General features: G+C 38.9%; 1 protein-coding gene across 4 annotated transcripts in view; it reads right to left on the reverse strand.

Annotated features, from left to right (window-relative positions):
• PDS5A (PDS5 cohesin associated factor A) overlaps positions 1 to 19,456 on the reverse strand; it is a 133,756-nt gene extending 114,300 nt beyond the window's left edge. For 3 of the 4 annotated variants that reach the window (XM_070372283.1, XM_070372281.1, XM_070372284.1), the window contains exons 1-2: positions 19,316 to 19,456; positions 18,283 to 18,460 (exon numbers count right to left, since the gene is read on the reverse strand). In XM_070372283.1, coding sequence (XP_070228384.1) covers positions 18,283 to 18,420 — 138 coding nt within the window. In that variant the 5' untranslated portion in view covers positions 18,421 to 18,460; positions 19,316 to 19,456. Of the gene's footprint in view, positions 1 to 18,282; positions 18,461 to 19,107; positions 19,214 to 19,315 lie in introns of those variants that run through there. The other variant, XM_070372282.1, reaches the window with a different exon arrangement.
• Between the last annotated feature and the right edge of the window lie 466 nt (positions 19,457 to 19,922).

A 19,922-nucleotide genomic window follows, 5' to 3' on the forward strand; every position in this document is an offset into this window, starting at 1 on the left:
TCCTGTGAATGTCACTCGATTAGTCTTCAGCTTCTTTCAGCACTCAACACCACTTAATTGATAGCATTTGTTAGTATTTTTAAACACTGAATGGCTTTAGAAAGTAGCTTTGGTTGTAAGTATGGGGTTGTTTCTCAATGACTTCAAGTTGTAACCAAAAGCCTGTTAAGTACATATATGTGAAAACTTACATATTTCAACAAGGAACACCCACTACTGAATCATAAGAAATGTCAAGCTTTTCTTTCCTGTGCTACCAAAAGTTGTAACAAAAACATAGATCTACATTTCCAAGCTCAAACTGCAATTCCAGCAGAACTCTTAGGACCTCAACACACACACACACACAGGTAATTTCCACATTTCAAAGTCCATTTTAAATTGCAGTTGAGGAACTTCCACCTAACTCTTCCACTGAAAGCTATTAGTATGAAATGTAATGAAAAGCTGAAAGGCAATTATCACGAGAAAAATATAAAATACTTCAATAAATGCTTTCCAAGCAATCAATATGCTCAATTAAAATCATATGTTCATAAGCTGACACCAATATTTAGGAGTGGCTATCTGTGAAAAAAAATTTTTAAATGAAGTATACCACATTTCATTACAGATCAGCATTAGTAGGTGAGCACTTGAAATCCATTTTGGTAAGAGGGAACATTAACTCTGAGGCCCAATTAAGTAAAATGTTAGCTCCACACCTCTTCCCTTAAAGAATTCCATTCTTCTTATCAGCAAACCTGTGTTACAAAAAAAGTACTGAATCACTATTATGTTTTCAATTTTGTTTTTTAAAAATAAAGTTCTGGGCTTCCTTGAACTCAGAGGTAAAGAATCTGCCTCTCAATGCAGGAGATACGGATTGGATCCCCAATCCAGAGATTCCACATGCCTCGGTGGAACCAAGTCTGTTCACCACTATTGAGTCTGTGCTCTACAGCCCGGGAGCCACCAACTATGGAGCCCACATGCCATAACTACAGAAACCCATGCATCCCAGAGCCAGTGTCCCACAACAAGAGAAGCTACCGCAGTGAGAAGCCTGCGCTGCACCGTAACTAGAGAGAAGCCCCTGCTCAGAACAACTAGAGAAAAGCCCATGCAGCAATGAAGACCCAGCACAGCCAAAAATAAACAAAAAAAAATTTTTAAGTTGTTTTGTGCAAATACTTACAGAGTTCTATTGACCCACAAAACATAAAATTCTTACTATCTGATTCTTCAAAGAAAATCCACCAATCTCAGGTATATACTGAAGACAAATGAGTCCTTACCACTACTAAAAACCATGTACATTATTCAAAGGAATGTTTCTTCATAAAAACAAAAAGTTATTAACCCAAATATCTATCAATAATTGTATGGGTAAGTAAATTCTAGTATACTCATACAGTGAAAATGAACCGCTGCAACCCAAAACAACATGGATGAAACTCAGACATAATATTTAGCAAAAAACTCAGACATAAGAGTGCATACTACATGATTTCATTTATATGAAGTTTGATGGCAAGATGTACGCTAGTAAAGACCAGAAGGGTGTCTATCTCTGGGGAGGGGAATAGAAAGGCGCCTGCTATAGTGCCATTTTGATCTGGATAATGGCTATGTGTGTATACATATATAAAAATTAATAATATGCTATACTTAAGGTTTATGAACTTTACTACATGTAAAAAATTACATATTTTAAAAAAGAGGAAACACATAGATAATATCACATACATTATCTCCCAAATCCCCATGACTTTACATTTTTCAGGCTGTATCTATGATTGAAGATAACAGAAGAAAAACACATAAACTTAAGAACAAACAATAGGAGGGATCCAATTTGCAGAACACAGAGAGAAATTATTGAAAAAGAGTGCCAGTGATCTGAGGGCATTATATAAAAAATATTTAACATACGTGTAAGTAGATCCTAGAAAGAGAAAAAAGGGAGTAGAAGAAAAAAAACTCCAACGATATAAACGGTCAAAACGCTCCCAAATTTGCTAAAAGACATAAATGTATAGATCTAGGAAACTGAGTGATTTCAAAGCAGGACAAGTATCAGGTAAACACAAACCTCAGGGCATCACAGTGAAACTGCTGAACATCAAAGAAAAAGAAACACCACGAAAGCAGCCAGAAAAAAAGCCCACATTACATACAAGGAAACAAGAATACAAACTGCCACCAACTTCTCATCTGCAGCACTAGAGAACACAAGGCAGTGGGATTACATCGTTAAAGCACTGAAGCTATAAACTCAGAATTTTATATCCAAAAAGTAATATCCTTTAAAAATGAAGCTTAGGACTTCCCTGGTGGTCTAGTGGTTAAGAACCCACGGCCAATGCAGAGGACACAGGTTTGATCCCTGGTAAACAAAGACCCCACATGTCATGGGGCAACTGAACTCATGCACCATAACTACTGAGCTGGTGTGCTTGGAGCCTGTGCTCCACAACAAGAGAAACCATCTCGAAGAGAAGCACATGCCCTAGCAAGTACCTCCAACTACAGAAAGCCCACCCACAGCAATGAAACCTCAGTGTAGCCAAAGACAAATTATGTCTTCTGATCAAAATAAAATTAAACTAGGAATAATTAATAATCAGATATGTATACTTCAAATATTTGGGAATTAAGTCACACATTTCTAAATAATTCACAGGTCAAAGGAAAAAATCATAAAATGAGAAAATATTTCTAACTGAATGGTAATAAAAATATATCAAAATTAGTGAGATACAATTCAAAGTGTTTTGAAAGAAATGTACAGGCTTAAAAAGCCTCTATCAGAACAGCAGTTTTCTAACCAGGGTGATTCTGTCTCCCTGGAGACATCTGGCAAGGGCCTACCACTGTCATCTAGTGAGTACATCTGTCTGATGCTGCTAAACACCCAACAGTGCACAAGACATCCCTCCAAAACAAAGAACTATCTGGTATAAAATGTCCACAGTGCTAAGGCTGAGAAACTTGTGTTAGAAAATCCAAACTACACTGAAGGAAAGAAATAAGAGCAGAAAACAAATAAGTAACAGAAAAATTAGCAGAGCCAAAACTGAGATTTTGAAGAGTTAACAGATAAGAAAAATCCTTTCTTAGATGATTAAATTAAAAAAAAAAGATAATCAATATGAGAAATGCAACAGGGAATATAGCTATACATCTGATATATATTAAATGGTTAATAAATATTATAAACATCAACTTTATATGGATAAATTAGGCAATGTGGAAAGTATGGAGAAATTCTTTGAAAATAAAGTATTACCATACACTGTCAGTGGAATTATAAAACAGAACAACTATTTTGGGGAAAAGACTAGTAGCTGCTAACTAAATTAAAAATAACCTACTTTATGACTCCTGGGTCTTTAGTGGCTCAGATGGTAAAGACTCTGCCTGCAATACAAGAAACTCAGGTTTGATTCCTGGGTTGGAAAACCCCTTGGAGCATGGAATGGCTACCCACTCCATTCTCCAGTATTCTTGCCTGGAGAAATTCATGGACAGAGGAGGTTGGCAGGATACAGTCCATGGGATCACAAAGAGTTGGATATGACTAGGCAACTAACACTTTCACCTTATGACCCAATGACTGTACTCCTAGGCATTTACCCAACATAAACTAAGATATGTACAAGAGAAGACTTATATAGTAATATTTATAGTACTTTTATTCAAATAGCCTAAAATGTAAACAAGTTTCTTTCCATCAATATGAGAATGGTATAAAACAAACTGGTATAGGGATTTCCCTAGCAGTCCAATTGTTAAGTTTCCACACTTCTGTTGCAGGGGACCATGGGTTTGGTCCCTATTCTAGGAACTAAAATCCTTCATGCTGCCAGCACAGCACAACAAACAAAAACAACAACAACAAAAACAAATTGTTATATTCATACAGCAGTCTACTACTTAGCCACGAACAGGTACTAACTAATGAAAAAGTAACCCAGGTTTAAAAAATTAAAGTTGTGGATGCCTCTATAGGAGTGATACAGGAGCATATAAGTTAAACAAGCAGGGTGACAATATACAGCCTTGAAGTACTCCTTTTCCTACTTGGAACCAGTCTGTTGTTCCATGTCCAGATCTAACTGTTGCTTCCTGACCTGCATACAGATTTGCTTCTGTTAGGTCCATACCATTTCTGTCCTTTATAGAGCCCATCTTTGCATGAAATGTTCTCTTGGTATCTCTAATTTTCTTGAAGAGATCTCTAGTCTTTCCCATTCTATTGTTTTCCTCTATTTCTTTGCATTGATCACTGAGTCAATGTTTACTGAGCCTCCTGTTTTAGAAAAAGTAAAACTATCATTAGTAACATTTATAAGTACTTCCAACTCTTATCTCTCCTTGCTATTCTTTGGAACTCTGCATTCAAATGGGTATATCTTTCCTTTTCTCCTTTGCCTTTAGCTTCTTTTCTCAGCTGTTTGTTTTTATGCCTGCTAACATCCATTCTGCAGACTATGAGTCAAAGAGTAATTCTGACTTTTAAGGTTTATTATTTAAAGCTTAACATTAACATTTTGTAGGTTACAGTGATTTCTCTGATGGATCTGGGCAAAGCAGACTGAAAACCTTCTGGAAAGGATTAATCATCTTGCATGCTTTTAAGAACACTGGTGATTTATGGGAAGAGGTCAAAATATCAACATTAACAGGACTTTGGGAAAAGTTGAATCCAAACCCTCACTGATGACCTTGAATGGTTCAAGACTTCAGTGGAGGAAATAACTGCAGATGTGGTGGCTTTACTAATTTTACAGTGCTACATGAAGTCTCTTCAATTCAACAAACATCTGAAATTACAGAAAATTAAACATGGCCACTGAACTTAATTTTCACATATTAAAACAATTTGGCATCAAATTACTATTGATGTTTACTTGAATTCCTACCACAGCAATTCTAGGAAATTTTGGAAAAAATGCACTAAATATATGTGATAAAAATCTAATTCATATTATAATGATCTAGCATATAAAATTCTACTAACCACTCTACTAACTGTCAGCAACCAACAGATTTATTCAGACAATATCAATTAGAAACGATTACTGTTCAACTGCAAGATCAAACCAGTCAATCCTAAAGGAAATCAATCCTGAACATTCATTCGAAGTACTGACACTGAAGCTCCAATACTTTGCCACTTGATGCGAAGGAACCAACTCATTAGAAAAGACCCTGATGATGGGAAAGATTAAAGGCAGGAGGAGAAGGGGACGACAGATGACGAGATGGTTGGATGGCATCACTGACTCAATGCACGTGAGTTTGAGCACACTCTGGGAGATGGTGAAGGACAGGGAAGTCTGGCATGCTGCAGTCCACGGGGTTGCAAAGAGTTGGACATGACTGAGCAACTGGACAACAACACTGTTCAACCAAAGATACTATCTGGTCTGGACATGAGGATAAAAAAACTCTACAAACTGGCCTCAAAGAAAGGGTGGCATTCGTGTTCTTAAAAAACTCTTTGGCCCTTACCTTTGCTAATCATGCAAAATCACAATGTAGACACATCACTTTTCAGCTCTATTTTTCTTTTTTAAATCAAATTCCTCTCTTTGGCATTTAAGGATTTTACAAATTTCATCAGTATCTTCCACTAGTTTTTCCTTCCAACTACTCTCTTTGGGATGCTTTAGCTCTATCAAAACTATTCTTCTCATTTTCTTCAAACACACCAAGCTTGCCTCTCAGTCTTTGTCCCTACCATTCATTTCTTTGAACCGTTTCACCACCTATTTGCTTACCAAAGTCTAAGCCTTCAAATCCCAGTTCCACTGTCAACTTTTCCATGAAACTTTTCCTTACCCCTAAAATTCTGAGTATCTTTTTATCCAAAGAAACAGAACCCATCCTAGCACATAATTGGCATTTAACTTATGGTTAAGTTTTAGGATAAGCTCAAATATCCTTCATATAAATGGAAATCTATTTCAGTGTTATTCCTAGTATAAGTCTGGTTTCCCCTAATGGACTCATGATGTTTATCACTACTAATCACAGTGCCCTAGTTTTGGTGGAAGTTTTACGTGTTTGATCTTAAAAATTATTTTATAACATTAAAAACAACACAAACACACACACATATAAGATGGTAGCTTCCAACTTTTAAAATATCACATAATATTCAAAAAAAGATCTAATATTTGTAATCTCCAAAGGCTGAGGACCCTGTATTTAGGCATGTCTGTAACTGTATAGAAGTGTACCAGTTGGGAAGATCTGTACTTAATGTAAAAAACCAAATGCCAATAGCAATGGAAAGAAATTTAGTAAACTCTTTCCTTATGTTTGTGTTTAGCTTTCTATTTCAATCGTTATCTAGAAACTTCTTGATTTGTTGTCTTGGAGCAAATAAAAACTTGTTAGGCTTTTATATCATGTATAAACTCCACTTATCTTTCTGACCATGGAATTCAACTGGACATACTTCCATATGCCAACAACCTCAGCCAAAGTAGTATTTAAATAATTAACTCTGAAAATAGAAACTAACAAGAATAAAATTCATTTTAATGCTTTAAGCCTAGTTGCCTACTGTGAGCACAAATCAGTTTTTGCCTTGGACATCTACGGATATCTGATATTGGGAAAATAAATTATGGTACTGGCATTCTACATATCAATGTTATTTATTTCATGTATGATTTTTAATAGGCATTCACCTTAATGTCTATTTAATTCAAGGCCTTGAATGAAGATCTAAGTGAGGCTTGTTGATTTCAACATCATCTCTGTTACTAAAATTTTGTCTCCATCTCTACCTTCATTCTTTAAATAAACTTTTTAAAAAGCTACTCAATTCCATTTGAGTTTTTAATGAAATCTAAATAGGGTTCTTATCCCTTTGAACCTCAATGTAGCACTTAAATAATCATTCTTAAAAAGAATTTGTTTTGTTGCCAGGAGGCAATAAAATGGCTTTTCTGGGCAACATGTTAATTCACTAATTTAAAAGTAGGCATCACTTGACAATACATTACTGAGAGCTTGGGCACTTACACTTGCTGGTAAAAGAACAAAATGGTACAACCGGTATGAAGGGGAATTTAACCACCTGTAACAAAATCACTCATAAAGGTACCCTTTGGTTCAATAATCCCATTCCTAGGCATTTACCCTGATGATACACTTGCACAAGTACAAAACAATGTGTACCAAGGTTATTTGTTTTAGCATTACTTTTAATAGGAAAATATTACAAACAATCTAAAATCAACACTGAGAGATTAGTTAAATAAAACTAGGGTACCTCTACACACATAGAATACTATAGCATCATGAAAATGAATAAAAGAAGATTTCCAGATATGGTGTCATTGCTAAGATATATTGGGTAAAAACAAAAGTACAATAGAGTATATATGGTAGTCTATCTTTTGAGAAGAAGAGAAGTAACACAGAAAGAAAGGATCAACCAGAAACTAATGGAAATGATTATCTACAGAGAGAAGGTGTGTGGAAATGCAGTGGAAGGAATAAGGATGGAAGACTTCTGAGAAGTAGTTTTTCAATAGTTCTGACTCTTGAACCAAGTAAAAATTAAAAAAAAAAAAAAAAAGAATGAACAATGTAATTTCTAAAACTGAATACAGACACTTCTACAACTAAACAATAAAACAAATAACCTGATTAAAAAATGGATAAAGAAAAAAAAATGGGTAAAGAACTTAATTGGAGAAGGGAATGGCAACCCACTCCAGTATTCTCACCTGGAGAATTCCATGGACAGGGGAGCCTGACAGGCTGCAGTCCATGGGACTGCAAAGAGTCAGACACAACTCAGCAACTCATACATACATACATACAGGACTTAAATATATATTTTTCTAAAAAAGATACACAAACAGCCAATAAGCATGAAAAGATGCTCAACATCACCAATTGTTGGGGAAATACAAATCAAAACCACAGTAAGACATTACCTCATATCTGTTAGGATGGCCACTATCAAAACCACAGAAGACAAGTACTGACGTGGAGCAACTGGAATTCTGGTGTACTACTAGGTGAAATGTAAAATGAAGCAGCCATTATCGAAAACAGTATGGAGGGGAGTTCCCCGAAAATGTTTAGATAAAATTACCATATGATCCTGCATTCCCAGCAATACATATATACACAAAAGAACTGAAAACAGGATCTCAAAAGAGATACATGCACATCCATGTTAACTGCAGCACTGCTCACGATACCTGAAAGGTGGATCTTTCTACATTTCCATTAATGGATAAAGAAATGTGGTGGATACACACAATGGAATACTAGCCTTAAAAAAGAAGGAAATGCTGTCATATGCTACAACATGGATAAACCTTGAGGACTTTATACTAAGTGAAATAAGCCAGTCACAAAAAGACAAATAGAATATGATTCCACACTTATATGTGAGGTATCTAAAGTAGTCACACTCTTAGAGACCAAAAGTAGAATAGTGGCTACTATGGGCTAAAGGGATCACAGAAGAAAGGGGACTTGTTCTGTGGGTATAGTTTCAGTCTTACATGATGAAAATGTTCCAGAAATCTACTGTATTGACAATGTGTGTACAGTTGACACTACTGTACTGTCAACACTTAGAAGTGGTTAAGATGGTAAATTTTGTTACCAATAAAGAGTCAAGCAAGGATTATACTCATCAGTAGAAATGAAGAGTCAACAAATGTGTGTGCACATATAATTGAATACAAACAGAAAACCAATTGTATAGAAAACTGATTAACAACCATTCAGACAAAAAAATTCCAATTCAAAAAACTAATGAGCATGGTTCTCTATGCAATCTTAATTTGACAGAAAGAACTGCAAAGAAACCTTGCAAGGGTTACTGAAATAGTAGTTCTGAATTTTTTTGTGTTTATAGTAGCACCTTATAGTAGAGTAGTATAAATAAATTTACCAGAGTTAAGAGAAATTAGGATTTATAGTGTAAGAGAAGGCTGATGGAGGAAGTTTAGAAAACGTTCCGATACTGGATTTCAACTGAAAGTGGCCAATGAACTCATGATTTAAAGTATATATATGCCCTAGCTGTACATACTGAAAGACCTGAAGAAATTACATATCTAACAATAATGTGAACACAATGGCCATTCCAAGGCCTTGGTTTATAAACACCACTCTCCACTAAAATGGAAATAAGGTTCTTTGGAAAAAATCTATCCAAATCTGAGGAAGGGAAGCACAAGGTGAACATCTTGTACCAGAAATCAAAGAAGTGCTCAAAGACTCATAGAAAGACATGTCAAAAAGACACTAGATGTTTGAAAAGACAGGAAAGCAAGGATGCTCATCTGGGACAATCTGACTCTCAAAAGGAATAAAATGGACTATAAGGCACTGAACAAAGAATCTATGAGTGATTTTGTTTTTTAAACAGGGGCAGGGTCTTCTCTACAGAAGAATGCCAGCTAATACAGGTGAAAGGAATGATAGAATCAAAAAGGGCAATATTTTATAACCATCAAAGTGGGTGCTAAAACAGTTGAGTAAGGACTTCCCTGGTGGTCCAGTAGTTAAGAATCTGCCGTCCAATGCAGGAGACACAGGTTTGATCCCTGGTCAGGGAAGATTCCATATGCTTCAGAGCAACTAAGCCCACTGACCAGAACTACTGATGTCCAAGTGCCCTAGCCTGCACACTGCAACTAGAAAGTAGCTCCCACTTATGACAACTAGAGAAAGCCCGCATGCAGCAATGAAGACCCAGTGCAGCCAAAAATAAAATAAATAAAAGTTCACTGTTTTTAAAAAAAGTTAAGAATGGTCGGGAGAAGTACGTTTACAATGCAGAGCTGGCCAACTGTACCCAAGTGATCAAACTTAGCATAGTCAATATAACAAAATTTGGCATTACATGCCTCCTGATATGATGCAAAGGTAACTATATACCACTGATTGCATAGTACACTTGCAAAAAAGGTTCAACTTGAATCTAAGCATAAGGAAATGAGAAAAAACAGATTACTAACTCTTGTAGGACAAATGCTTCAAAAAACGTCATGAACAACACTCCCCCCAAAAATGAGAGGCTTTTCTAGATTAAAGGAGACAAAAGAGACATGATAAATGCATGGGATCCTATATTGGAAATTGGACAGAGGAAGAAAAATTCAATTTTTTTTCCGTTTAAAAAAATTTTATTTATTTTAAATGAAACAAAGATGAATATTTTTAATAATAAAAGGTACAATTTCACAAGGAAGATAGATATCATATACCATTAGACTTTAACAACAAAGAAAAAAGATATGAAAAATTCAATTTTGAAATAATAAGTTTTAGGGCAATTGAGAGAATTTTATTATGGACAGCATAACAGATATCATTATGTCGATGTTAAATTCCTAGAGTATGATAATGATCATTGTTATAAAGTAAGAGAATGTCTTTAGACTAAGACATTAGCTTATACTAAGACTGCTGACGCATTCAGAGGTGGAATCTCAAGATGTATGCAAGTAACTTTCCAACAAAATAGTGTGTTACACCTATCTCCCTCCACGTGTGTTTGTGTGTGTGTGCATGAAAGCAAAAGTGACAAAATGTTAACAACTAGTGAATCTAAGTGAAGGGATATGAGTGTTTAAGGTGCAATTTTTCCAAAATTTTTAGAGGGATAAAATGTCTCAAAAGAAGATATTAAAATGGGTTAAAAAAAAAAAAAAAGAGAGAGAGAAGGAGGGATCATCATTATGATTGACCAGTAATACTTTCTAGTAAGAATTCAAGTAATATAATAAACAAGCTCTAGGATCAAATCATGAGCCTCCTTCATAATTTTTCCCGAACTAGCATATAAAGAATTCCTACAACTTTTTTCTTACAGTAACTTGTTACAGCAATTTAGTAAAATACATTTTACAGATCCAGCAAATTCGCTGAAAGTATAAACTGTTGCTTTTTGAGATTAAATGTTTTTCAAATGCATGAATGTAACTACAAAGTGTAGTATCCTTTGATTTGTTGTGAGAGCTCCTATGGTAGATTAAAGACAGTTACAAATTCTTTTCTACTTCTTCCATTGAGAAGGTAGGTCAATTTTTCTCCCCTTGAATGCGAGCTGGGCTATGAATACGTTAAACAGTAGAGTAAGGTAGAAACGTCAAGGCCAATTCTGAATAAAGTCTTTTAAAAGTGCTGACAAATTCCTCCGGAGTGTCTTGGAAAACTGAGCTCAACTACCCTGCTGGAGAGACCATGTGGAGAAGCCTTAACACTACATAATACCCAGGAAGAAGGGCCCAGTTGAGTCCAGCCTTTCAGCTGTTCCTACCATGGCACCAAGTGTTTGAGAGAAGCCAGTGTGTACACATTAGACCAGTCTAATCACCAGCTGAATACCACTGAGGGACCCTAGTACATAATGTGGAGCAGAAAGCCAAGTCTGGCCCAAATTTCTGATCCACAAAACTGTGAGATAGGAAGAAAAGTTGCTGACTGTAGGTAAAAGGTGGAAGCCACCCAAGTGTCCATCAAAGAATGAAAGGATAAACAAAAGGTGTTATATATGTGAATTCTGACACATACTGCAAGAACAGATAAACCTGAAGACATTATGCCAAGTGAATAAGCCAGTCACAAAAGCAGCAATATGATCCCATTTATACAACAGAGGATGTGATGGTTGGATGGCATCACCGACTCAATGGACGTGTCTGAGTAAACTCCGGGAGTTGGTGATGCAGCCTGGCATGCTGCCGTCCGTGGGGTCGCAAAGAGTTGGACACAACTGAGCAACTGAACTGATACAAGGCTCCTAGAGTAGTCAAATTCATAAAGACAGGAAGTAGAAAGTGGTCGCCTGGGCTGGGGGAAGTGGGAAACAGCGTTCTAGTTTAATGGGTTCAGAGTTCAGGAAAGGATGATGAAAAGTTTTGAATGGATGGTGATGAGGCTGCACAGCAATGTGAATGTACTTATGGCACTAAGCTCAGTTCAGTCACTCAGTTGAGTCCGACTCTTTGTAGTCCCATGGACTGCAGCATGCAAGGCTTCCCTGTCCTTTACCAACTCCTGGAGCTTGTTCAAACTCATGTCCATCAAGTCGGTGATGCCATCCAAACACCTCATTCTCTGCAATGCCCTTCTCTTTTTGCCTTCAATTCTTCCCAGCATCAGTCTTTTCCAATGAGTCAGTTCTTCGCATCAGGTGGCCAAAGTATTGGAGCTTCAGCTTCAGTCCTTCCAATGAATATTCAGGACTGATTTCCTTTAGGATGGACTGGTTGGATCTCCTTGCAGTCTAAGGGACTCTCAAGAGTCTTCTCCAACATCACAGTTCAAAAGCATCAATTCTTTGGCACTCAGCTTTCTTTATTATCCAACTCTCACATCCATACATGACCACTGGAAAGACCATAGCTTTGACTAGATGGACCTTTGTCGGCAAAGTAATGTCTCTGCTTTTAAATATGCTGTCTAGGTTGTTCATAGCTTTTCTTCCAAGGAGCAACTGTCTTCTAATTTCATGGCTGCAGTCATCATCTGCAGTGATTCTGGAGCCCCTCAAAATAAAGTTTCTGTTTCCATTGTTTCCCCATCTATTTGCCATGAAGCAATGGGACCAGATGCCATGATCTTCGTTGTTTGAATGTTGAGTTTTAAGCCAACTTTTTCACTCTCCTCTTTCACTTTCATCAAGAGGGTCTTTAGTTCCTCTTTGCTTTCTGCCATAAAGGTGGTGTCATCTGCATATCTGAGGTTATTGATATTTCTCCCAGCAATCTTGATTCTAGCTTCTGCTTCATCCAGCCCATCATTTCACATGATGTACTCTGCATATAAGTTAAATAAGCAGGGTGACAATACATAGCCTTGACATACTCCTTTCATGATTTGGAACCAATCAGTTGTTCCACGTCCGGTTCTAACTGTTGCTTCTTGATCTGCATACAGTTTTCTCAGGAGGCAGGTGAGACGGTCTGGTATTCCCATCTCTTGAAGAATTTTCTACATTTTGTTGTGATCCACACAGTCAAAGGCTTTGGTGTAGTCAATAAAGCAGATGTTTTTCTGGAACTCTCTTTCTTTTTTGATGATCCAGTGGATGTTGGCAATTTGATCTCTGCTTCCTCTCCCTTTTCTAAATCCAGCTTGAATATCTGCAAGTTCACGGTTCACGTACTATTGAAGCCTTGCTTGGAGAATTCTGAGCATTACTTTGCTAGCATGTGAGATGAGTGCAATTGTGCAGCAGTTTGAACATTCTTTGGCATTGCCTTTCTTTGAGATTGGAATGAAAACTGGCCTTTTCCAGTCCCGTGGTCACTGCTGAGTTTTCCAAATTTGTTGGCATATTGAGTGCAGCATTTTCACAGCATCATCTTTTAGGATTTGAAATAGCTCAACTGAAATCCATTACCTCCACTAGCTTTGCTCGTAGTGATGCTTCCTAAGGCCCACTTGACTTAGCACTGCAGGATGTCTGGCTTTAGGTGGCAATCACACCATCATCTTATCTGGGACATGAAGATCTTTTTTGTATAGTTCTTCTGTGTATTCTTGTCACCTCTTCTTAATATCTTCTGCTTCTATTAGGTCCATAACATTTTTGTCCTTTATTGTGCCCATCTTTGCATGAAATGTTCCCTTGGTATCTCTAATTTTCTTGAAGAGATCTCTAGTCTTTTCCATTCTATTGTTTTCCTCTATTTCTTTGTATTGATCGCTGAGGAAGGCTTTCTCATCTCTCCTTGCTATTCTTTGGAACTCTGCACTGCACTTTGGAACTATGGCACTGAACTATACACTTAAAGATGATTAAAATAGCAAATTTTATATGTATTTTATTTACCACAATAAGGTTTTTACAAGTTCCTGTTTTAAACTATTAGGTTTAGGGGTAGCTTGTTACACACCAGCTGATAACTAGAACAGTTCCTCTATGCAAATGGAAATTTAAAATAAAAGCTGTACTGCATGAAGCATTACTTCACAAATGTATACTGGCCAGATATTAGGACTTCATTTTAAGAAATCTTGCCTCTCCATTTCTTATTTTCTTAGCACAATCTTCTGCAATACATTTATTAAAATAAAATATATAGACGAAATCCAGACTTGAAATTATACACTACCTATAAAATTAGCATACCACATGGCAAGTAGGAATAATTAAAAAATCACTTATGCAAGTGAAAATGATTATAACCCAATCAAGTATTTCTGAGGTCCACCTGAGGTGAAGGAAAAGGAAAGAATTCATGGTCTTCCTGCCATCTATTCTTCCCCTCTTCCAACCCAGGTTCTTATGAGAAAAGGGAGTGTTCTACCTAAATCAAGCCTACCATATCTTAACTCATATTAAAGTATCCCACAGGCCAGACTACAGAAAGCAGAAGTGAGAGCATGGGGAAGAGGAAGAATGACAGACACAAAGAGAAAGATTATAGAAAAATACAAAGAAAACACAGAAGTAACACCTAGTGGGAGAAAAATGGGGGACATTTTCAGAATAATAAAACTCTATTATTTAATCTTTCCTAATTCTTAGCATCAAGGTAGTAAGTATTTGGGGTATGGAGTTGTAGCTAGAGACCTGTCTGGGGCACTGAACTCTGAAAGCAGGTAATAGAAATGGATGTAAGTAACAAACTTCATCCTAATACCTACCTTCCTTTAAAAACCAAGGCTTTTAGGGCCTCCCACTCAGAAAATAGCAGGAACAGAAGAAAAAATAATATGTAGCATATAGCCTTGTAATACGTGACCTGAGATAGACTGTATAACAGCCCATGGGCAGAAGCACTTAATGGAATTTGTACAATACTGTTTATAGGTGTATCTTGAATGTGTTACAAAACTTATCAGACATGACTCCTGCATTCGTTTCAGAATCCTTAAACAGGAGGAAGGATATTTGTGAACTACATATCTTGACGCTTAATGTAACACTGGTATTAAAAAATGTCTGCTATCCTTTCAAACAGGTAACTTTTATATGGCTTTTAATATTTCTATAACTGATCTAAATAACAAAATCATTAATGACAGTTTTCAGCTTTATGTTACTAGGGTTGGTCACAACCTCTCAGAATCAGTTTCTTTATCTGGAAAATTTGAACAAAACCAAATAACTTATAAGCTACCTTCTAGTTCTAAAATTATAAATATCTACTTTATCATCTCTAGTATGCAATCTCAGATAAAGTACTTAGTTGCAATTCAAAATATTTTCAAGTCATCCTTCATTTTCAAAAATAAGAATACTTCTCTAAACCAATATTAATACGTATTATTTACTCATTCATTCAACAAATATATGTTGAGCACCTAACTGTGGGGTTTCCAGGTGGTGCAGTGGTAAAAAATCCACCTGCCATAGAGGACACACAGGGGATGCAGGTTCAATCCCTGGGTCAGGAAGATACCCTGGAGTAGGAAATGGCTACCCACTCCAGTATTTCTGCCTGGGAAATTCCATGGCCAGAGGAGCCTGATAGGTTACATTCATGGCATCGCCAAGAGCTGGACATGACTGAGCACACACACATACAAACTAAGCACTGGGAGGATACACAAGTAAACAAACAGATGTGGTATTCATGAAGCTTACAGAGAAGCTGAGGACACAAACCAAATAAACACAAGCATAAATGTAATATCACATCTGTAACAAGTGACATGAAGGGATTAAAAGAGTATATAACAGGAAATCTAAGAGATTTCCCTTAATGAAATGGGAGGAAGAGTACGTATATGGGTTACATAATTTAAAATCTGTCTAGGCAGAAATGAACATGGCATGTTTAAGGAATTGACAGAATGGTAGTGTAATAGATGTAAAAACAAGAGTAGTTCCTTGAAAATAGAAATGAAAACTTATAAAATACAAAAGTATGTCTTAGCTTTTTCAAAGACATACTCTAAGAATTACTTTCAAGAAACCTTGAAAGCATCACAATAGTTTCTCTCTAATGTTAAGAACACAAAATGCTGTCCCATATTTCCCGGCAAAAGACCAAGTTAACTCTCAATGATTCCCTTCCCCTTTTCATTTTACTGTTTTCCACTGCATGATAAAAATCACAGCTTCCTTGATCAACTTCCTTTAGACTCCTTACAAGAAAGCAGCCATAAGAATAAAAAGATACATGATGTTATTGCCCTGGCTCTGCCACTAACCAGTCCCATGACTGATCTTGGTAAATGTTATTTGGCCACTTCGGGTCTAACTTTTATTATTTGTGAAATAAAAGGAGTTCTGGAATTTCTTTTAGAATCCTTCTAAATGTTAAATGCTTGTTCCATTCTCAAAAAATGAAGAAAATGGACTAAACACCTCTGAATTCTACTGACCAGGGTTTTACTAGACTTTAAGCCCTCTTCCTCACAATATTTGAACACTGTTGCTATAATAATAATAAACTACTGAATTTATACAAGTTACCCACAAATAACACAAAAATTATCAAAAATATAGTTAGATATTATTTAAAATCTATACTAGTAAGACAGTAATACTTTTACTAAACATGGATCCCTAAAAAGTACAGCGTGCATTGGTGGTACAGTGGTGAGCATAGCTCCTTCCTAAAAAGTACAAAGTCAAAATCGCCTTACAAAGGCAGGAGGAAGACAAAATTATAAGAATTCTTGAAAAAACAGCATTTTAGCAATAGGACATTCAAATTGATTCATATGTATATCAAATTTAACTTCCAAAAGACCTGATAACAAATGAATATTCTAACCATATGCTCATTCTAGACTGTCAATTTAGTTAAAAAATACTTCTGACATTTAATCTACTTTGAAACAGAAGATGTATATACAATCATAACTTTTTAAAAACCAGATTATCCATCACCAGAATTCAAGGTTTCCATATTCTTAATATGAAAATAACAGAAAGATCTACGATTTTACTTAATCTGTATTTCATAATTCATATTTCAGCATCTCAAAAATTTAAAACAATAATAGTACAACCTTAAGAAGCATCAATTAAGCACCCCCACTTCATATACAATCTTTAGTATCAAGATTTATTTTGATATAAGGTATTGTGTCCTATTCTTTTCAAATGGGCAGCAAATTGTAGGATCCAACTAGATTTTTAAAAACAAACTACAGGAACACTTTTAAATATTAATCACTCACAACACTGTAAACATTTACCAGGCACTATACTAAGTTCTAACAGCAAAGGGGCAAGATTATTTTCTAAAATACATTTCAACAAGTTGCCCAAGGGGAAGACTGGCATGGTGCCAATATTGTTGCTTTCCTCACCTTCCACACACTCCCAACTGATCAGTAGAACTCTGAAATGTCTCTTGGATTGTTCCCTATCTCTCTATTCCCACTATCATAGCCCCACTTCATGATTTCAACATCTTTGACCTAGACTACAGTTTAACAGTCTCCTAGCTGGACTCCCCGTCTCCAGTCTTCTCCTATTTCAATCCAGCCCCCAACGGTGACCAAAAAAAAAATGTCTTCAGCACTGCCAAATGTTCCTTAGGGGTCAAAGATGCCATGGTTGAGAATTACTGCATCAAGCTGATCCCTTAATAAGAGTAACACTTACTCTGTAAGGCTGTGGCCACAATCTATAAGCATGCAACACAAAACAAAAAATTAACTTACCTAAAGGTTGAAACTTACAACCTTCACGTTAGGACCACCATGTTTAAAAATAAGCTGACGCCTTATAAAATAAGCCATAATCACTGTCCCTAAAACCCCTTTGAACATGTGGAAATAAGCCATCACTCTACTTCAAGCCTTTTTGAAAAGTCAGTACTTTCTGTTAAAGTTTAATCATACTACTTACATATTTAAGTTTTTGGATATTAGAAAATGGTGATAATTTTTAAAATGCATTTTGCACTTATATCTGTCTCCTAGAAGCTGATGAAAACCTTCCTAGGCAAATTATTGCCTACCTTTAAAGCTGCAAGCTACTTTGAATAGTATTCTCAAAAATATTCTAGACAAAAAACCTTAAAAAATACTCGAGTTTTTATACTTAGAGAAAAAAACAGTAAAATTAAAAAATATCACATACATAACCCTTTTAATTTCCCATAATGATTATGTCCTTAACAGAGATACTATTCAAAGATACAGCCAAGACAGAACAATACCTTTCAGAGGACGTAAAAGAAAAGACGTAAAATATCTTAAAAACAAAACAAAACAAAAACCTGGTAGGTGAAACTTAAGGCCAGACCCAGCAGAGCAGTAATACCCCAAGACAGAGCACCTCCGACCACAAACGTCTGAAGTGTGAACATTCTGTCCAGAGAAACTTACCTTCAGTCGTTTGATCATTTCGTCCGTGGTGATCTTGTCGGTGATCTCCTTTACCCCCGGAGGGTAAGCGATCTTCCCGTCGGCACTCACGACGCCACAGAGGGCAGTGGCAGGCTTGGGCTGCGCGGTGAAGTCCATCCTGGGGGACAACTTTTCTTTCACAGTCCTCTACCGGCCTCTATCGGTCAGAAAACAAAAGTTCAGCGGGAAAGGGGCGACTTTGTAACCTCTTTTTTCATTTCAAAAATCCTAATCTGCAAAGGATCCTTTCTCCAGGGAGGCCGGGGGCTCGGCGGCTGCCCCCCTACCCGCTCGTTCCCGGGACTTAGACCCTGGTGGCCGCCTTGCCGCCCCCACCCACGCGGGCCCCGCCAACCCGGGGCCCTCCGGGCTCCCCGGCACCGGCGGCCGCGGGAAGCGCCGAGCAGAGCCAGGAGTTTCCCATTCCTCCTTTCACAATGAAATCCCACCCCCAATAACCGAGGTCCGAAGTTTGGAGGCTTTGAGAGCCCAGCGAGGCCCCTAAGGCCCCGGCTCGGTCAGAGAGAAGCCTTGAATCCCCACCCGGCCGGTCCCCTCCGGGAAAGGAGACGCGAGGCCTATAGGGCTCGGCTTAGGCCGCAAAACTAGGGACCCAACGGGACCTACACGCAACGGCGGCTCCTGGGAACCTACGCCCTTGCCGGGCAAAGCTTCGGGACCCTGGGTGTCCTCGCCACGCTCCCGCCCCTCCCGTGTCTCGGTCCCTCACCCCCGCGGGAGGGGAAAACAAGCTGCCCTCCACCCCGAACCCCAAGCCAGGAAGCGGCTGACGCGGCTCCGCACTTCACATTTTGTTCCTTCAACTTCGGCTCAGGGACCCCGGAGGATTCTCTCGCCCCCGGCCACTCGGCGCAGTCCGGTGCCGCCGAGGCCTTATCAGCACCTCCAGGCAGCCCCGCCGGGCCTCAGTCCTGCGCCCCCCCTCTCCGGTCTCCCCTTCCGTCCCCTCCTCCCCAGCCGAGGGCGGGAGCCGAGCCGCCGCCGCCTTTACCTCCTCCTCATGCGGGCGGAAGGTGCATCGAGCGCCCGGGCCTCTGTCAGGTGGTTGCGCCGCCGCCCCTCTCCGGGCTCCACACAAAGCGGCTCCGCGGGTCCCGCCGCCGCCGCCGCCCGCCCCGGAGCGGCGCTGGGGCTGGCGGTGCCGAGGAGGAGCAGTCGCCGCGGGGGGAGACGCGGGGCGAGTGAGAGCTGGGCGGGGAGACACTGCCGCTCTCCGTCTGCCAGAGGAAGAGCAGCCTCGGAGAAGGCTCCTCCGGGAGCGTGTGCGCGTGTGTCCGCCCCGGACCCCGGCTGCCCGCCCGCCAGCACCTCGCGCCGGCCGGGTCCGCCGACCCGGACCCGGACGCCCCTAGCAGCGGCGCGCGCGCGGCCGTCCGTGCTCCCGGCAGCCGGCGCCTCTCGCACACACCGACGGGTCACGCGAGCGGTGCGAGAGCACGCGAGAGCAGGGCGCGCGCCTCGCTCCCGCCCCTTCCTCCGCCGGCCTTGCCTCCGCCTCCCTCGGGCCTCAAGCGGCGGCGCGCGAGGCAAACAGCGCCGCCACCCGGTTGGCGCCAAGACCTGCCGCACCGAGCGCCTTCGGGAGGACCGGACCCAAA

Source organism: Bos mutus, chromosome 6, assembly GCF_027580195.1.
Source record: "Bos mutus isolate GX-2022 chromosome 6, NWIPB_WYAK_1.1, whole genome shotgun sequence".
Taxonomy (NCBI): domain Eukaryota; kingdom Metazoa; phylum Chordata; class Mammalia; order Artiodactyla; family Bovidae; genus Bos; species Bos mutus.